We start from the raw sequence: 16,690 nt of genomic DNA on the forward strand, positions 1-16,690 counted from the left end.
AAGAAACCAGTGTTTTCTCAGTCTCCCTGTATCATGAGAATTGCATAAGTGTGACACTACTAGAAAAACAAATCTTCTTACTTTTAATGCTGTGTTTCTGTGCTGCTTTCCTTCTATTGTAGCTCATATTTCTGAGCACCCAAACCAACAGCCCAATCATAAAATTCAGATTACCATGGGTTCTACTGAAGCACGTGTTGACTATATGGGGTCCAGTATCCTAATGGGAATCTTCAGTAATGCAGATCTTAAACTACAGGATGAATGGAAAATTAACCTATATAATGCTTTGGACTCAAGCATCTCTGATAAAAGGTAAAACTGCTTACTGATTTTCAAGTTTATAATACTAGATAATGTCAAATTCTGCCTCCATGGATTCTGTCCAGTATTGATAAAGCTTCCATGAGCTTTGTTAAAATCATAAGTTTGCCAGCAATCAAAGAGTCCTATTTTTTATTTTCAGTAGGAAATTGGTTAACTGTACATGTTTTTGCTGTTTTTAATACTTAGTGAGATATTTGTCCATGGAGACTTGAAATGGGATATCTTCCAAGTGATGATTTCAAGATCGACTACACCAGATCTAATAAAAATAGGAATGAAACTGCAGGAGTTCTTCACTCAGCAGTTTGACACAAGCAAACGAGCATTGTCTACCTGGGGACCCGTTCCTTATCTGCCTCCCAAGACAGTGGTCAACAACTTGGAGAGAAGCTCGCATGAACAACGTAAGTAGTACCAAAAAGTAGTGTACTTTATAATTTGGATGTTTTAATTGTGAGAATCAATCCGAGAAACTTCATGTGTGCAAGTATACCTACTTGGCTTAAAATAATATCTTCATTTGGTTTGCCCTATAAATGGAGGCTTGCGCTAACCTTTCAATGAAGCACATAAATACCTCAAGTATCCTGATATACGTGGGGGTACAAGAATGAAATAAATTATGTTATTTTCAGGATTTTCTTAAAAATGTGTATTTTTGTTAAAATATTCTTGCAGTTTGAAAACTGCGAACTTACGAAGTCTACTTCATCAGAAAAAATTCTGCTTTGAGTAACTGTGAAAGTGTGGTGCTATTCTGTTAATCTTGAGCTGAAGCCATTGTTTATCTGAACACAAGTATGCTTGTTCTGGTATTCATAAACTACAACCATCTTAGATGGCAAAGATGAGACAGCACCAGTGAAATTACCCACGAAGTCTCTATTTTTAGTAAAATATGTAACTATGGCAGCAAACTTTCCTGTTTCTTTCTCTTTATTGAAGTTTGTTTTTGTTATTGGATTTTTCATTTCTAGTATTGGATGCAGCCCATCATCGTCATTGGCCAGGAGTTCTGAAGGTGGTGTCTGGATGCCATATATCCTTATTTCAGATGCCATTGCCAGAAGATGGAATGCAGTTTGGAGGGTCCATGAGCTTGCATGGAAACCATATGACGCTGGCTTGTTTCCATGGGCCTAATTTCCGTTCAAAATCTTGGGCCTTATTTCACCTTGAAGAACCCAATATTGCATTTTGGACAGAAGCACAGAAAGTTTGGGAAGATGGTAATTTAAACCATTTCCTCATCTCTTAACATCTTTTAAATGAACTTTTGAAGAATATATTTACATGTCAGAATAAATCCAAAAAAGCATATTAAAAAAAAAAAAGTATACTATTACATAATTGAAGTGTATTAGAGATGTTCCTGATAGTGTGTCTAGGAAGGGGACTGATTGTCTTATTAACTGCATGTCTGCATTGATGCAGCCTTTCATTTCTACATAATGAATTCTGAATATCTTACTATTTATTTGTCTTCGTGTTGGGAAGTTTTCACTATCTGTAAATACTGAGGATTTAAATCTTTTTGTTGTTTGTAAGCATAGCACAGATTTTTGATGCTACTGGGTTAGTAATTATCTCTGGTAGATACCTGTGGAAGGGAGAGGAAAAATCACAATACCCTTACTAAGTTGGTGTTTGTTTTTTTTCCATTTCTCTTTTCCCTCTCGCTCTGTATCCATCACACCTTCAATGCAGGCACTAGTGAACATTCTACATACATTGTGCAAACCCTAGACTTTCATTTAGGCCATAACACTATGGTCACCAAACCATGTGGAGCACTCGAAAGCCCCATGGCAACAATCACAAAAATAACAAGGCGCCGCCATGAAAACCCCCCACATGGAGTTGCCAGTGTGAAGGAGTGGTTCAATTATGTTACAGCCACAAGGAATGAAGGTAAGATTCGTATCAATTACATTTTGGGATTGGTCTGCTTGTCAGTCAGTGCAGATTGTGTTAAATTTCAAGTGAGCTAAGGGGAAGAGAGCTTGAATGGAAGCTGTTTCTTCTACAGACTGTTAAAGCAAAGTGTGGAATAACAGATTATGCTGTATAGTCAGAAATGACCAGTTTATACTTTCTTGAAAAATACTTTAAAGTTATTCAGAGTATATTGTTAATTGTTTTTACACAGCCCTGTTTGGCTACATCCTGACTATTTAAGTGTATCAACAGTGACTTTTGATTGTTTGGTTTTTCTGGAGGGCTGGTTAAAGAATATGAACAACAGTTTTAGAGTGAAGTAATAACCTTTCTTAACTTTTTGCTTGTCATAAATTTTAATAACTGAAAAAATAGCCAATATAGCTAATGTTGCATGTATGCTATAGTGAAAGTATCATGACAAAGTTGGATACCTGGTTGATAGTGGTTTTTATATCAGTGCTGCCTCAGCGAATTTAGGTACCACTTGCATCCATAAGAAACATTTATTTTCAGGGTAAGTCCTGTCTTATTTTCTAACACAGATGACATGCTTTGAATCCATTGTCTGTATTTCAGTTAACTGAAAATTCATTGTTAGAACAAAGTTGTGATAAGGTGATCAGATGAATAAAACTTGATCTTTAACCATCCAAATTAATGTTTGTATGTTACAGTACTGACATATGTTTCCTCCCCTCTTCTTTATTAGAAGGTTTTTTTTCTTTCAGTATATGAAATTGCCAGTATAGAATTTTGTAAAATTTTGTCATTCTTTGTGCTGACAGAACTGTTTTTTTTTTTGTTTTGTTTTGTTTTTTTTTTAAATAAAGGTTACTGAATTAAGGTATTTTCCATTGTCTTTGTAGAGTTAAACTTACTTCGAAATGTTGATGCTAATAACCCAGAGAGCAGCACAACTGTGAAAAGCTCAAGCTTGCTAAGTGGTTTCAGAGGTGGTTCTAGTTACAACCATGAAACTGAAACCATCTTTGCATTGCCAAGGATGCAGCTGGATTTTAAATCTATTCATGTCCAAGAGCCTCAAGAGCCTTCATTACAAGGTATAGTATTGTTATTTGCTTTCCTTGATCTAAAGCTGTTTCTCATAAATAAGGGGTTAAATACAAAAATACTGTGCTGATAAGAGGATTTTTTCTAGAAATTACAGCAGACATATGCAATAAAGGACACATTTTTGTAATGAAATGCAGAGGGAATTCTGACGAGGAAGTGAAGACCTAGTCCTGATACTGGTTGCTTTCAAAACAAAGAAACAAACAAGCCAAAAAAAAAACCCATTTGCTAAGAAATGAAAATGAACATTTCAGCTAGGCTGGCTGTTCTGAGGAAGTTGGTTTATAAGCTAGAAAAGGCCTGTACTGAAAAAGGAAATAGGAGAGAAGAACCTAAATGTCATGCTTCTATTTCCAAAATATTACCTGCAGACTACAAATGGAATAGGGGGAAATGCCTGCTCTGTAACAGCAGTGTAATTTACAGATCATTTGTATTAAAATTCAGTATACTTTTATGCAATATGTACTTAAAATGTATTAATGCTATTTTGATCCAACTGTAGATACAAGCGTTAAACCAAAGGTGGAATGCAGTGTGGTAACTGAATTTACAGACCATATCTGTGTAACTATGGATGCTGAATTGATCATGTTTCTGCATGACTTGGTGTCAGCTTATCTAAAAGAAAAAGAAAAAGGTAAGCTATTAGTATCTGAGGTATGTGAGATAACACTAGTCAAACAATTACATACTGATTGACAATAAATATTGTTGAGATCTGAAATCTGGGCTTAGTGCTATGAGATGATAGCTACCTCTTTAAATTGCTGACAAGTGAAATTTAACTTTACATTAACCAAATTCTCTTGTTCTATTTTGGGGAGGGGAGTTTAAAGCCAAGAGGTGTTCTAGCACCTAGCAAAAAGTGCAGCGTTGCATGGGAACCATTTCAGCTGACTTGAAGTCCTAGAGGACTGGAAGCAGAGCAGTTGCCTACAGATGGTAGAAATAGCATACTACCATGTCTCTGCTGTTCAGGGCATTCTGCTCCTGTTACCTAAAGCATTTCTAAATTCAGTCCTAATTCAGATATTTGTATCTATTTTATTCTTTGTGCTGTTTGGAGGTGGAAAGGGCTGCTGTTCTTTTTCTGTGTTCTAGGATTTAAACTCGGGGAAGAGCTGGGTTCAGGTTCCTCTCACGCCCTTGGGCAAAGATGGATTTTAATTAATCTCCTACCATCCTCCTGCTCAGAATATGCTGTCAATTAAAAAAAATTAAAAACTAAGTATGTGTTTGCATGTAGCTTATGGAATGCAATATGTTTTGTTGTGTGCCATGATGAGTTTGAAAGAAATACTCTGTATATGGATGGGTTGGGTGGCAGAGGAAACAATTCCACATTCCTGTACCACCCACTAATGTTTAAGTTTTCCTTATGGTATGTTTTATTTATGCTTTGTTGAAACCAGAACTGTTGCTAGAAATTCAGAAGTTCTTACAGATCAAGGTGAAACACAAGATGGTTTTCTCTTGTTGGAAACGCGCTCTGGAATTTCTTTTAAGAGATGAGATGCTCAAACTGACTGGTTGCTTTTTTTTTTCTGCCCCTTTCCATTTTGTAGCTATTTTTCCTCCTCGCATTTTGGCTTCTCGTCCAGGGCAGAAAAACTCTGCTGGTGTACTGGAGGACAGCTCCACGGAGAGAGAAGCAGAGGAAAGCATTACTTACACTACAGTTGACTGGAGAGAATTTATCTGCAATACTTGGCATTTGGAGCCCACACTCAGGTAACAAGCAGACTTAGCAGTAATCTCTTTGTCTATGCGTTTTATTTATGGGTACTGTCCTTCACACCACAAGTGTTTCCATACTGTTCAGCTGCTATGGATCAATTACATGGATGCTGTAATAGTTTTATCTTTGGCTATTAGTGCTGGTCTGGAAGGTGAGATGCATGTTAATGCTAAATGCAGATAGTTCCAGAAAGCTAGTTGCAATCTATACCTGAGATTGAGTCCACCTACTATTGTTTTTCTTAGATTTTTTCTTTTTTTTTCTTTTTTTTTTAAGATTAATATCCTGGACTGGGAGAAAAATTGACCCTGTTGGTGTTGACTACATCCTCCAAAAACTGGGCTTCCATCACGCCAGGACTACCATCCCCAAGTGGCTGCAGCGTGGGGTGATGGATCCTTTGGACAAGGTTCTGTCAGTTCTGATAAAGAAACTCGGTACTGCGCTACAGGACGAAAAGGAAAAGAAAGGAAAAGACAAAGAGGAGTACTGAAGCGATAATGTGACAACCACCATTCCGTTTGATTTTTATCAAAGTGTTTTACTACAAGGTTTATATATGGTTTAAAGAGAAACCTAACAGCATTTTGCTACTCTATTTAGAACTTACATTGTGAGTAACTGTTTACTGTGGTACTTGATACCATTCTGTATTGGAAGTATTGCATGGTTACGACCAATGTATATTCTGTGAAGGAACACCCAAACACTGGCAGTCGCTTCTCAGCACCCACTGGTTTATTCTGTGCAATATGATTCCTGCATCTTTGAAATATTGCAGATTTACTGTGAATTTTATTAAACTTCTTTTGCCATAACACAGCCCCTTTGTTGATGTGACTGGTAATCGAGTTGTCAATGTAGACTTGTGTAAATTTATATATATATATAACTTATGAAACTGTGATCGCCTTAGTGCTAAAAATCTTTAAGTTTATTACACTTGTAATAAAATTTAACTATTGTACAGGGTTTTGTTTTTTTTTTTTGTTCAACTTCTTTGATTAAAAAAGTGTTTTAAGTGTAAAGCTGCATCCAGTCTCCTTTAAGGCGGTTACCCCGCTGTCGACGAAAACGCCTACCGCCTCGCAGTTGCGGGCCGCGGCTGCGCATTGTGGGCGCCGCCCTGCGCGCGGGGACGCAGGGCGCGGAGCGAGGCCCCTCCTCGCGCCGAGCCGTTGAGCGCCCTTTTTCCTCGCGCCTCGGCACGTGGCGACCATTGAGGGGCCGTGAGGTGCTGGCTGCTCGAGCTCTCGTAGCGTCGGCCGTGCTGGCTCTGGAGGCGGCGGCGTGGTGGTTGAGGTCCACGTGCCGGTGCTTCCCGGTCGGCAGGGTCTTCAGCATCTGGCACAGTTCCTGTTGAGCTCCGTCAGGTTGATCGGGGATGGCCGCCAGCAGTGAGAGCATGCAGAGGGCTGGGTCGGCTGTCTGTGAGCCCGCAGAGGAGAAGGCTGTGCTGGTGCAGGCTCCCGCCCGGCTGCAGAGCCCCGCGGCTGCAAGGCTCGGGCTCGCGCCTTCCCAGGGCCGGCACGGACCGAGCGCCCTGAAGACGAGAGAAAACCCAGGTATAGCTTTCAGTTCGTTCTTGGGACTGGCTGTGTAAACGAGCTGTTAGTGCTGCTGAAGGAAACTCGTGTGGCTTTGGCACTATGCTAGGTTTCCTTGTCAGTGCGTTTTCTCTAGCGCCGAGAGCTGTCTACAAAGCATTTCTTTTAACCAAACAAACTGTTGAGGAGAGCGTTCAGTTTTTTCTTGTGCTGACTCCTCGGTCTCGTTGCAGCGAAGTCCTTGCCTCGCCCAGCCCGCCCGTCCCCAGAGCCAGCAGTGGTGCAGGACGCGTGGCTGGCAGACTTCGTTGCGGGGTACCAGAAGGGCGCAGTTCACCCCGTGTCAGCCCTGCACTGCTTTGCACAGAGGTACAGCATGCAGCTTGATTTTAAAGAGACCGGTGTGGCAGGTAAATGCTTCTTTCTTTACATACAGTTGTGTTTGAGATGATTCGATTTCTTGGGCTGGCATTGATGCCAGTAACACAAGTTACTTATTTATTTTTTAATGTTGGTTTCACTCTCCTCACATGAGCATTTTTTTTCCCTGGAAAGTGATTGCCTTTTTCATTCTCGTGGCTGCTTGCTGCCCTTTTGGAGCTGTTGTGCTTTGATCAGAATCTGCTTCTAGCTTCCTGAGCTTCCTCATGACTGCCGTGTTCCCAGTTTTGTGTGTTGTTTTTTTTCTTCCTGTAGAAGCAGTTGTTCTCCTTTGGAGTGCAGCTTTCTGTTTGCTGCCCTGGAACTTTTTTTATTTTTTATTTTGTGTAGGGGGCAGAGTCAGCAAACCTGAGCATTCCTGCAATTCCTCTGTAAGAGAAATTGTCCTTTTATTACATGCATTCCAGTTTGGGCTGCGTTCCGAGCAGGGCTGCATATAACGTTCTGAGCAAGGTTTCTGTGCAGTAGTCTGAATGCCTGCTCGCCTTAGTGGATGATTGCATGATGTGGGCAGAACTTTTACTCGTTTATCTTAGAATTTATCAGCTGATGATTTGGAGGAGGGCCCGCCCGATTTTTTTCATGAGGAATTCCATTATTCTGCTGAAGAGCTGTAAGTTGAATCAGATGTAGTATGCTGTTGTATTCCAGTTTCTGTGAGTCTAATCCTTTCATTCAAAATTTACTACAAATAATTGTGTATTGTGGCTAAACAGCAGTCTTTTTCCTCATTTCAGGTGTTTCAGTGTTCCCTCTATCAAGCAGAGGTTCCATATTAGCAAGTTATCTGATAACTTTCCTGAGCTGAAATGTTATTTTTTTCTGCTGCTTTTTTTTGCCCTGGTATAGTTCCTTTTTAATATTTATCCCTCTCATACCATGTGGTAGATATGCCGCTTTGTTACATTACATAGGGCTTTTTCCTCATTATTTTAATATTGCTTAAGATGAATATTACTTAACGTGCATCTATTTCTGGGATTTTTGTCCCAACTCTTCTTTGTTTTTCTTGTTCTCAAATCTTCAGAAAGGTGACAGGAGAGAGGTCTGGATAGGGATAAGCTCTTTTCTCCCAGTCTTTACTGCTGTTACAGAGGTTTCTCACAGTTGCCATAGTCAAAATTTTCTGTGAATTCAGGCTGACTTTACAAGGTACCTCATCAGTACGGAAAAGTTAGCCATTGGAGAGATTGAAGGCTCTGCTCTGTAAATGTATTCCGATCTGCTCCCTTATTATTATTATTATTAAGCTATTTTATCTTGCTCTCTGTAGGCATAAGATTACTTCTTTTAAATGCATGTCTTCTCTGAAATGCAAATAATTAATAAACTTACTGGGTTGCATTCAGTTTCTTCCCTTGCTGGGCATAGTTCTGTCACAGGTTGCCTTGCTTTAATTAAAGAGGGCCTTTGTTGCCCCTGTCAGTCGTTGTTTGACCAGCTGATGATGATGGGTTGCTTGCCATGCCTGCTGACACTTGGAACTGGTGTGGTGGTTTTGCCAGGCAGTTCGGAAAACGTGGTGTTCTGTTAATACTTGTTAGAGCTGGAAGAGAGCTTTATGAGAAGTTCAGCGAATGAAAACTGTCAGGATACTTGTGGAGGTGAAAGGTATTTTGTTACAATCATCTTTTCATCTTGTAGTGATGCTTGAAGTCAATCTAAGTGCATAAAGCTATGGAAAAGAATATGTTCTTTAGTGTTACTAATCGTGATTCTCTTTTTCTCCTTAAAAGGACACGCCATAAGTCCTTATTTTGGCATTAGTGCTGTGTTGGATGGTGTTTACTACAAGACTGGATTAGGAAGAAGCAAGAAGGAGTCTAAGCAGAATGCAGCTAAATTGGCTCTTGATGAGCTACTGAAGTTGGAGTATATGGTGGCACCAGCTTCTGGAAAGTCAAGTAAATATTCAAGCAGTACCTGAGCAGAACTTCAAAAGATTTGCTTAGAGCTTTTCTACCTAAAATCCCTGTGTAGCTTTGTGAAATGCTTTGGTGTTACAACCTCTGTCAGTTTTGAGTCCTTTTGGAAGTTATTTGTTGTTTAGTTTTGAAATTCTTTGTCTCCTCTGTACTATGAGTTGCAACAGTTTTTTGGCTCAGAATGGAGAACTGCAGAAGGAATTAATTTATCTGTTGCACTTGATTTACTAATTGCTAGATTGCAGCAGTATCAAGTTGTTCTGAGTATGTTTGAATTTTTATAATTATGTCCTTGGCTTTGTGTTACTACTTGCAAAAGAATGAAGTTACCATAATGTTTACCTTTATTTAAGGATTGTTGCTTAAATAACTATTCTTATAGGGACTCCAGAAAAAAATCTCTAATTCTTAAAGAATTAGAAGGTTAAATGTGTTGAAAATAGTGTTTGATGGGTGTTTTGAAATTTGTATTGTTGACACCTATTGGAGGTTGTCTTGAATCCTCAGGTCCTCCCCGTATTCTGGTTGAGCCTGAAACTCCAGCAAGCTCTATTGATGTTTCAAGGATCAGTTTTGGTAAGGAGTAATCTTGTTTAGCTGTGTGATCTGAATCTATAAAGAAAATACTTTATTTTTGTTTAATGCTTCTTTTAAAACGCTTTGTGATCTGTATGAAGGTTCTATTATTTTATATGTGTTGTCTTCAAAGAATGCTGGAAGAATTGGTCACTTAAGTAGCACATGGATGAATGCTGACAGACACAACTCAAGTGAATTTCTTCAACTAAAATCTTGAATCAGAGATAGGAATAGATAAAGCCTTGCTGTCCTTCTTTGAACTATCGTGTCTGATAAACTTGGTCTGTGTTCCTACTTTACCTTGAATAGTAAAGCCATGAAGTGTTAGCAGTATTCTTGTTTATTCACATCCATCCTTGTAATTGTCAGAGGCACAAGTGGTGCTAGTGCTTTTACCATGTCTGTAAATTTATTATCTGCTCAGTGCTTGATTCTGTCTGTTTTTCCCTCTGCACATTTGTGTCTTGCTGGCTTTTATTGTTCTGTTTAGAAGGACGACACCATATATATCAGAAATTTTCGCAGACAGTTGAAGGAGTGTTTAATAGCCTGACTGCTGAAAATCCTGAGTACCAAAGCTGTGGCAGTTCACTGGCTGCCTTCATCATTGAGAAAGGCAAGTCAGTTTTGATATGGGATTCTGGGGCTTGAGCAGTCTAGCCTGTGTTCCCTAGGAGCCTTGATTCAATGTGTTTCTGATCTTGCATATAAGCAGTAGCTGCTCTTCTTTGTCATACTCTTTATTGGTGGCTTCATCATAAATATTCAGTGTGTTTCAATATGCTGTCTTAAAGAGGAATTGGACTAAAATCTCAAAGGTTGGAAAAGGTCTCTAAGATCATCCAATCTGACTGACCATCACCACCAGTATTTCCCACTAAACCTTGTCCCTCAGTACAACATCAAAATGTTTCTTGAAGCCCCTGGGGATGGTGATTCCACCACCTCCCTGGGCAGACTGTGCCAGAGATTGATGACTCTCTCAGAGACGTATTTCCTAACATCCAACACCCATCTTGCCAAAACCTTCATTCAGGCAGTTGTAGAGAGCTATAAAGTCACCCCTGAGCCTCCTGTTCTCCAGTCTAAATAATCCCAGCTCCTTCAGCTGCTCCTTTTAAAAGTTGTGCTCCAGACCTCTCACCATCTTTGTTGCCCTTCTCTGGACACACTCCAGGGCTTCAGTATCTTTCTTGTTGTAACGGGCCCAAAACTGAACACGGTATTCAAGGTGTGGCCTCATCAGTGCTGAGTACAGAGGGATGATCACCTCCCTGCTTCTGCTGGCCATGCTCTAATACAAGCCAGGATGCCATTGGCCAGCTGGGCACACTGCTAGCTTGTGTTCAGCCGAGCATTGACCAACACCCCCAGGTCCATTTCCTCTACACAGTCTTCCTACTGCCCTGCCCCACGCCTGTAGCGTTGCCTGGAGTTGTTTTGGCCAAAGTGCAGGCCAGCACTTGGTCTTGTTGATCTTCATCCCATTTGACACAGCTCAGCAGTCCAGCCTGTCCAGATCATTCTGTAGGGCCTTCCTATCCCTAGGTAGCATCCCTAGGTAGTACTTACTGTTTAGTTTAACTTTGTGTTTTGACTGACTGACCATTGTGTTTTATTGCATGTTACGTTTTCTTTTTAGGTGGAGAGCATAAAGTCGTAGCTCTAGGAACAGGAGACTGTAATTACAGCAATGATTATTCACCTGAGGGAAGAGTGGTGCACGACAGCCATGCCATCGTTACTGCACGACGTTCTCTTCTTCGGTGAGATTCTGTGTACACGTTACCACTACTTTTGTAGCCAGTTCTTAGTTTTACTTCTCTGAGAGTAAATACAAGTACATTTGCATTTATTTAGTGTGTCCCTTTGAGATTATTTTTGAGTCAATGTAAATGAAATGTGAATGGTCACGTATTTTTAAACAATTTAGTATCTCTCATGCCTGTTGTCACCGCTTCATTTTAGATATTTTTATCGACATCTTTTGCTGTTCTATAATGAAAATCCAGCACACAGAGAGCAATCCCTGTTTTGCACAGCACCTGACTCGAAGCTGCTTACCCTAAAGCGGAATATAAATATCTATCTCTATATGAATCAGCTGCCAAAAGGATCTGCTCAGATAAAAACACAGTTGTAAGTACCCAGGTATTCTCAGAGGTATTGTAATGGAAAGTTGATTAGTTTCAGTGACCACCATGAGTGTGAAAAATACTCATTGTTACATGTTTACAAATAGTGGGGAAGCCTCTGCTGAATTTTTTCGTGTTTTGGAAGCGTTAGTGTACAAAGTGGTTGTGGTAAGCATAACGTGTTGGTACACAAAACTTGTATGTAGGTTGTGATTTCAGATTGTTACTTTATTACAGATTATCTGATTGTCTATTGACCTCTACTCTGAGATGGTGTTAATTTCCACATTGAGAAAGCAAATGTGGTGGCTTAATGTCGTCCTTTGCACCACAGGGCTAGGCTGTAGTCTTGAATTGTGTATGCTATGGGAAGTGCACAAAGTTGTTCTGCTTTGTGGGGGGGTGGGAAGGGGTAATGAGCACTCTTGATGAGGCACATAGACTCCTGTGCTTGCCTCCATTCTTTCTAACTTTTGTTACATTCTTGAAATTTTAATAGTTTTGAGATTTAACTGAAGCAGTCAATGACTTAACAGAGTTGTTCTGAGCAGTATTATTTTGTTGTCTCTAGCACTAGTATGGTGGTTTACCTCCTTCAAACTTACACAGTCAAACTTCTTCATACGTGCAAGACAGCTCACTTCTTCTATACTGTGTTTTGGTGTTCAGAAAACAATTTGCAGGCTGGAAGTCGCAGCCAGTTCACACCCAGTTGTGATGACTGGGGGAGCTTCTCCCACTAGAATTGCTGAAGATTTTAGGTATAACTTTTTCTGTATCATAACCTGTTCTTAGAAGTACTAATTAATGAATCTGGATGCAGTTTGCCAGCTACTTTGTAGTGATTGATTGATCACGTATTCTGTGTTATTTTTTTCTCTTTTTGTCTGGTCTGGTCAAAGAGACAAACTCTGGAAAATGCTTTCTTCTGATACAGCAGATTGGCTTATGTATCAAGTGAGTTAATTTAAGGATAGGTTTTTAGAAGGAAGTTACTTATTTAGAAGTGATTGGCTGTTTGTGGAGAAACAGCACTTTATAATAATTTTCGAGTACTTCCTCACTGAGATTTCTTTTTCTGTCTTACTTTAGATGTCTTAATCCACATTCTGTAACTGCTTGCCAAGCTGCTGAAGAGCTGTGTCTCCATGTTGCTATAGAAGGCAAAGTTTATCTTTCTCTTTCTTGTCCTTCTAAAACTGTGAGAGTAATCAGTATGTCAGCTAGTGACAAGTTAACAAAATGGGAAGTGGTTGGTGTTCAGGGAGCGCTGCTGAGTTACTTCATTGAACCAGTGTATATCAACACTATTCTTGTAGGTAAGCTTAATAAACTTCAGTCTTTTTTCCATGTTTTCATCTTCAAGTTTGATTATATTTTATAATGAAATTAAAATAGTGAACTGAATGAAAACTGAAGTTTGGGCACTTACTTAAAAGAAGTGATACAAAGCTTCTCAGGTTCACTTAAGCATTGTTCAAAGTAAATAGTAATAAATCTATGATGTTAAATAGAAGAGTAATGTATTATATGAATATTCCTTGAAGATGCTGAGGACCAAAGTGTATTTATTTGGAAGATATTTTATGACTGTTCCTTGAGAAGCAACAGACCAAAGTAAATTCATTTAAGTAGTCAGTGAAAGTGTGTAATGGAAATGTGCAGTTTGATAGTTTCTGGTGTAAAAGCCTGAGAACTTTTCTTGAGTAAGAAATGTTTCAGTATGAACAAACGTTGTGTAAATTCACTGGGCTGTTTACTAATCTAGAACATCGAAGTTCTGTTTTCATGGTGTCCTGGTGAAAAGTTACAGAATGGTTACCACTTTGGAAAGGAGATGTCCAATGAAAATCACGGCGCTTCTGAAAGAAGAGAAAAAAAGCTTTGCAAAACAAAAATACTGGAACTGATTTTTCAAGTGAAATCTTTTGGGGAAAAAATGAATGTTCCAATGACCAATGGAAACAGATGGGTTCTTGGCTGTTTTATTGATTTATTTTTTGTTTGTTGATGTAATTACACGTGACTGGCTTTGTTTGTACTAGGAAATGGAAATTGCAGGAGTTTGAAGGGGTTAGAAATAGCTATAAGACAACGTATTGACGATGCGCTCACAGCAAAGCTTCCAGTGCTTTACGTGGTCAACAGATCGTTTACTTACTTGGTGAACACCGTACAACCAATTCAAGTGGATGTGAAACAGAGGTCTCTCAGTTTGAATTGGATGTTGTCAGATGTGCAGCTGGAAGTTGTGGATGGGCTAAATGGAAAAGTCACTGAAAGGTCAGATTTTTTTCTTTATTCCTTACATTGAAAATGCTTAGCCTGTTGTGTGCATTTGAATATTGAGCTTTTAAGTTGCATGTAAAGGCCACAGTATAATTCAAATGAGAGGGATTCTTTCTTGTACTAAATGTATGCATCCTGTATTTAGACACAGTTTTAGAGATCTTTCAGTGACGTACCAAAATGTGAAATAAAATATTACATGTTCTAGTGATTGCTTTACTTTTCAAAATACTACCAAAGAGTTCAGATGAGTTCCAGTTTGAAAACTGTTCTTGGTCTTCTTATTTTATAGTTCTCTCAGCTGCTGACTTGTATCAACTCTGCTCATTCAGAGCAGAAGCAACATCACGTGATCAAATTCACAAAGCACTGGCGCAAAAAAACCCACCATGTAATGATCAAGGCAATATACCTGTAGTGTATTTCTTACTGAGATTTACTGTGCTCTTTGTTATTTTACCTATAGTTCACCATTTAAAAGTGGCTCTTCCATGGCAAGCCGCCTTTGTAAGGCAGCAATGCTGAGTCGTTTCAAATGCCTGGCTCGGCGAGCAAAACGAACTGACCTGCTTCATGTTGCTACGTACCATGAAGCTAAGGTAAGCTGCAAAGGGAGAAGAAATAAAGGAGGTCTCTTGATGGCTGCTCTCAAAACCAGTTCAGTTGGCTGCGGTGACTTTCTGTATTGCTTTCTAGATTTGCATGAGCAGGTGGATTCCATTATTACCTTGTAATTTTTACCTGGGCATCTCTGAAATTGCTGTTTTTAAGTAAAATCAGTCCACTGTATCAGTCTTGACACGCTTCCTATTAAAAACTTCTGTACTTTGGCTAAAGACTAAACATTTTTCTCACAGTAGGGCTAGTTTCATGCAGGAAAATTCTTTTTTTTTTTTTTTTAAATCACAGCTTTATATTCAATTCATACATAGATAATTTTTCTACCATGAAGTATTTTTGTGGGAGAATTGGAAATTATATTGAACTTTTTGAAAGCTTTTTTTTTTTTTTTTTTTTTTTACTTTTCAGAATATTCTGCAAGTGTTTTTTTTGCACATGTGCTGTTTTTTTTCTAATAAAGATTTTTTAAAAACTACTTTAAAGCAGACCGGCTTGTGAATTGACTGCATGTTCATGTATACTTAGAGTTGCATTGGGCGACATATTGATTGACATAGGATTGACTTGTTTTCTGTCTTAAAGATATTATTGGGTCTGAAGAGATGTCACAAAACATGCATGTTGTATTTAACAGAGGAGTTCTCCCGTTCCAGTGAATGACTGAATGTACAAAAATAGCATGTTTTTTGATTCTAGGACGTTTTCCATCCTGTCAGCAATGAACAGAACTGTAAAATTTATAGGCTTTGCTTTCAGCAAGGCTTGTTCTTATGCATATTATATGATAGCATTGAAGAATGCAGATTACTGTAATCATTATACTTGAGATCTTTCAAGATCCTACCTTTTCTCTTCCAGGTCAAGTCTAATTTGTATCAGGAAGCTAAAAAGTTGCTGCACAGCTACTTAGAGCAACATGGTTATGGATCCTGGATTGTGAAGTCTCCGCATATTGAACAGTTCACTGAATGATTGCAAGATGGATTGTGTGTGGAGTCCGTTTTCTTTTGGTAAAATGAGATACTAAGTAGTAGAAATTTTAGCTGTTAGTCAAGCATTTAACTGTTGGGTTCATGTTCGCGGTGAGAAAATTGTTGAGCATGTGCGTCCAACCTGCTAGTTTTATAATTTTGTTGCCCACTTTTTTTTTCTTGTTTAATAAAAAACGCAGTTTTGTTACTTACATTTACTATGTTATGTATCTTACATGCAACAAGAGAGGTGATTTTTTTCACACTGTGGCCCAGGCAAGATAAAAGGTTGGACACCCGCTGCATCTGCATGTTGTAGAGCTTCCAACTTACTTGTAGTTATTAAACTGGCTGTAACAGTGAAGTTTTTTCACAGGTAGGAGTATGTAGCAGCGTTGCATGTCTGTTTTGTTTTGCCTTCCAGCATCACCTCATTCCCTCCCTACAATACAGAGTCACTTATGTGCTTAAGTTCCTGCTAGTTGACTGTGCCTCAAACTTTTTGTATGCCTTTTTCATAACTCTTTTTTGGGGGGAAATCAGTAAAAGTAGGATTTCTGTAATAAATAGATAATTGTTCCTGTGTATTACTTTTGGAAAGCAGTATTGACTGTCTGTGCTTTAGCTGGAGGTGTCTTCTGTTAGATACGATTTTTGTTTAGTATGGGTTCATCACGTGGCTTGTAATTCACTACGTGCTGTTTGTGGTCTTTGTATTTCAAAAAGTGAAACTGAATTATCAAGCTGTTACTCACCTGTTTTGTGACGAGCTGTGACACTCTTCACCAGTGAGTTTAAATCATCATAAAGATTTCAAAACTGTAAATAAAAATAGTATGATGTAGAAGTCAGCAGTAACGAGGTTCCTTCAGTTTTTGGAGCTCCCTTAACAGCTGTCAGATGTGATTGTTGGACACCTTCTCCCACAGAGTACTTAATTGGTGTACTTGTTCATCCTTCCAAAATTGTTTCTGTATGGAATGGTCTGAAAAGTGTTGCTTATTGAGAGGGAAATTGCTTCCTTGTAAATTACCATAATATTACAGTGACAATTTGGTAATGTTTGGGTGTTAACCATCATCGGGTTTTTTTCAGACTG

General features: G+C 38.9%; 2 protein-coding genes across 12 annotated transcripts in view; both read left to right on the forward strand.

Annotated features, from left to right (window-relative positions):
• KIAA1109 (KIAA1109 ortholog) overlaps positions 1-6,050 on the forward strand; it is a 109,490-nt gene extending 103,440 nt beyond the window's left edge. For all 11 annotated transcript variants that reach the window (XM_042811667.1, XM_042811656.1, XM_042811657.1 and 8 more), the window contains 8 exons: positions 123-315; positions 514-731; positions 1,305-1,556; positions 2,035-2,238; positions 3,135-3,329; positions 3,848-3,982; positions 4,911-5,076; positions 5,360-6,050. In XM_042811667.1, coding sequence (XP_042667601.1) covers positions 123-315; positions 514-731; positions 1,305-1,556; positions 2,035-2,238; positions 3,135-3,329; positions 3,848-3,982; positions 4,911-5,076; positions 5,360-5,576 — 1,580 coding nt within the window. In that variant the 3' untranslated portion in view covers positions 5,577-6,050. The remainder of the gene's footprint in view (positions 1-122; positions 316-513; positions 732-1,304; positions 1,557-2,034; positions 2,239-3,134; positions 3,330-3,847; positions 3,983-4,910; positions 5,077-5,359) is intronic.
• A 417-nt stretch (positions 6,051-6,467) lies between these two features.
• The window catches only part of ADAD1 (adenosine deaminase domain containing 1), a 98,028-nt gene continuing 87,805 nt past the window's right edge, over positions 6,468-16,690 (forward strand). The window contains exons 1-11 of the mRNA XM_042812453.1: positions 6,468-6,648; positions 6,864-7,040; positions 8,808-8,975; positions 9,504-9,572; positions 10,066-10,191; positions 11,218-11,341; positions 11,544-11,714; positions 12,803-13,029; positions 13,756-13,993; positions 14,466-14,598; positions 15,479-16,379. Of these exons, the coding sequence (XP_042668387.1) occupies positions 6,468-6,648; positions 6,864-7,040; positions 8,808-8,975; positions 9,504-9,572; positions 10,066-10,191; positions 11,218-11,341; positions 11,544-11,714; positions 12,803-13,029; positions 13,756-13,993; positions 14,466-14,598; positions 15,479-15,592 (1,728 nt within the window). The 3' untranslated portion in view covers positions 15,593-16,379. The remainder of the gene's footprint in view (positions 6,649-6,863; positions 7,041-8,807; positions 8,976-9,503; positions 9,573-10,065; positions 10,192-11,217; positions 11,342-11,543; positions 11,715-12,802; positions 13,030-13,755; positions 13,994-14,465; positions 14,599-15,478; positions 16,380-16,690) is intronic.

Source organism: Centrocercus urophasianus, unplaced genomic scaffold (genome assembly GCF_019232065.1).
Source record: "Centrocercus urophasianus isolate 14NV4802_14NV808 unplaced genomic scaffold, USGS_Curo_1.0 seq_13, whole genome shotgun sequence".
NCBI classification, from domain to species: domain Eukaryota; kingdom Metazoa; phylum Chordata; class Aves; order Galliformes; family Phasianidae; genus Centrocercus; species Centrocercus urophasianus.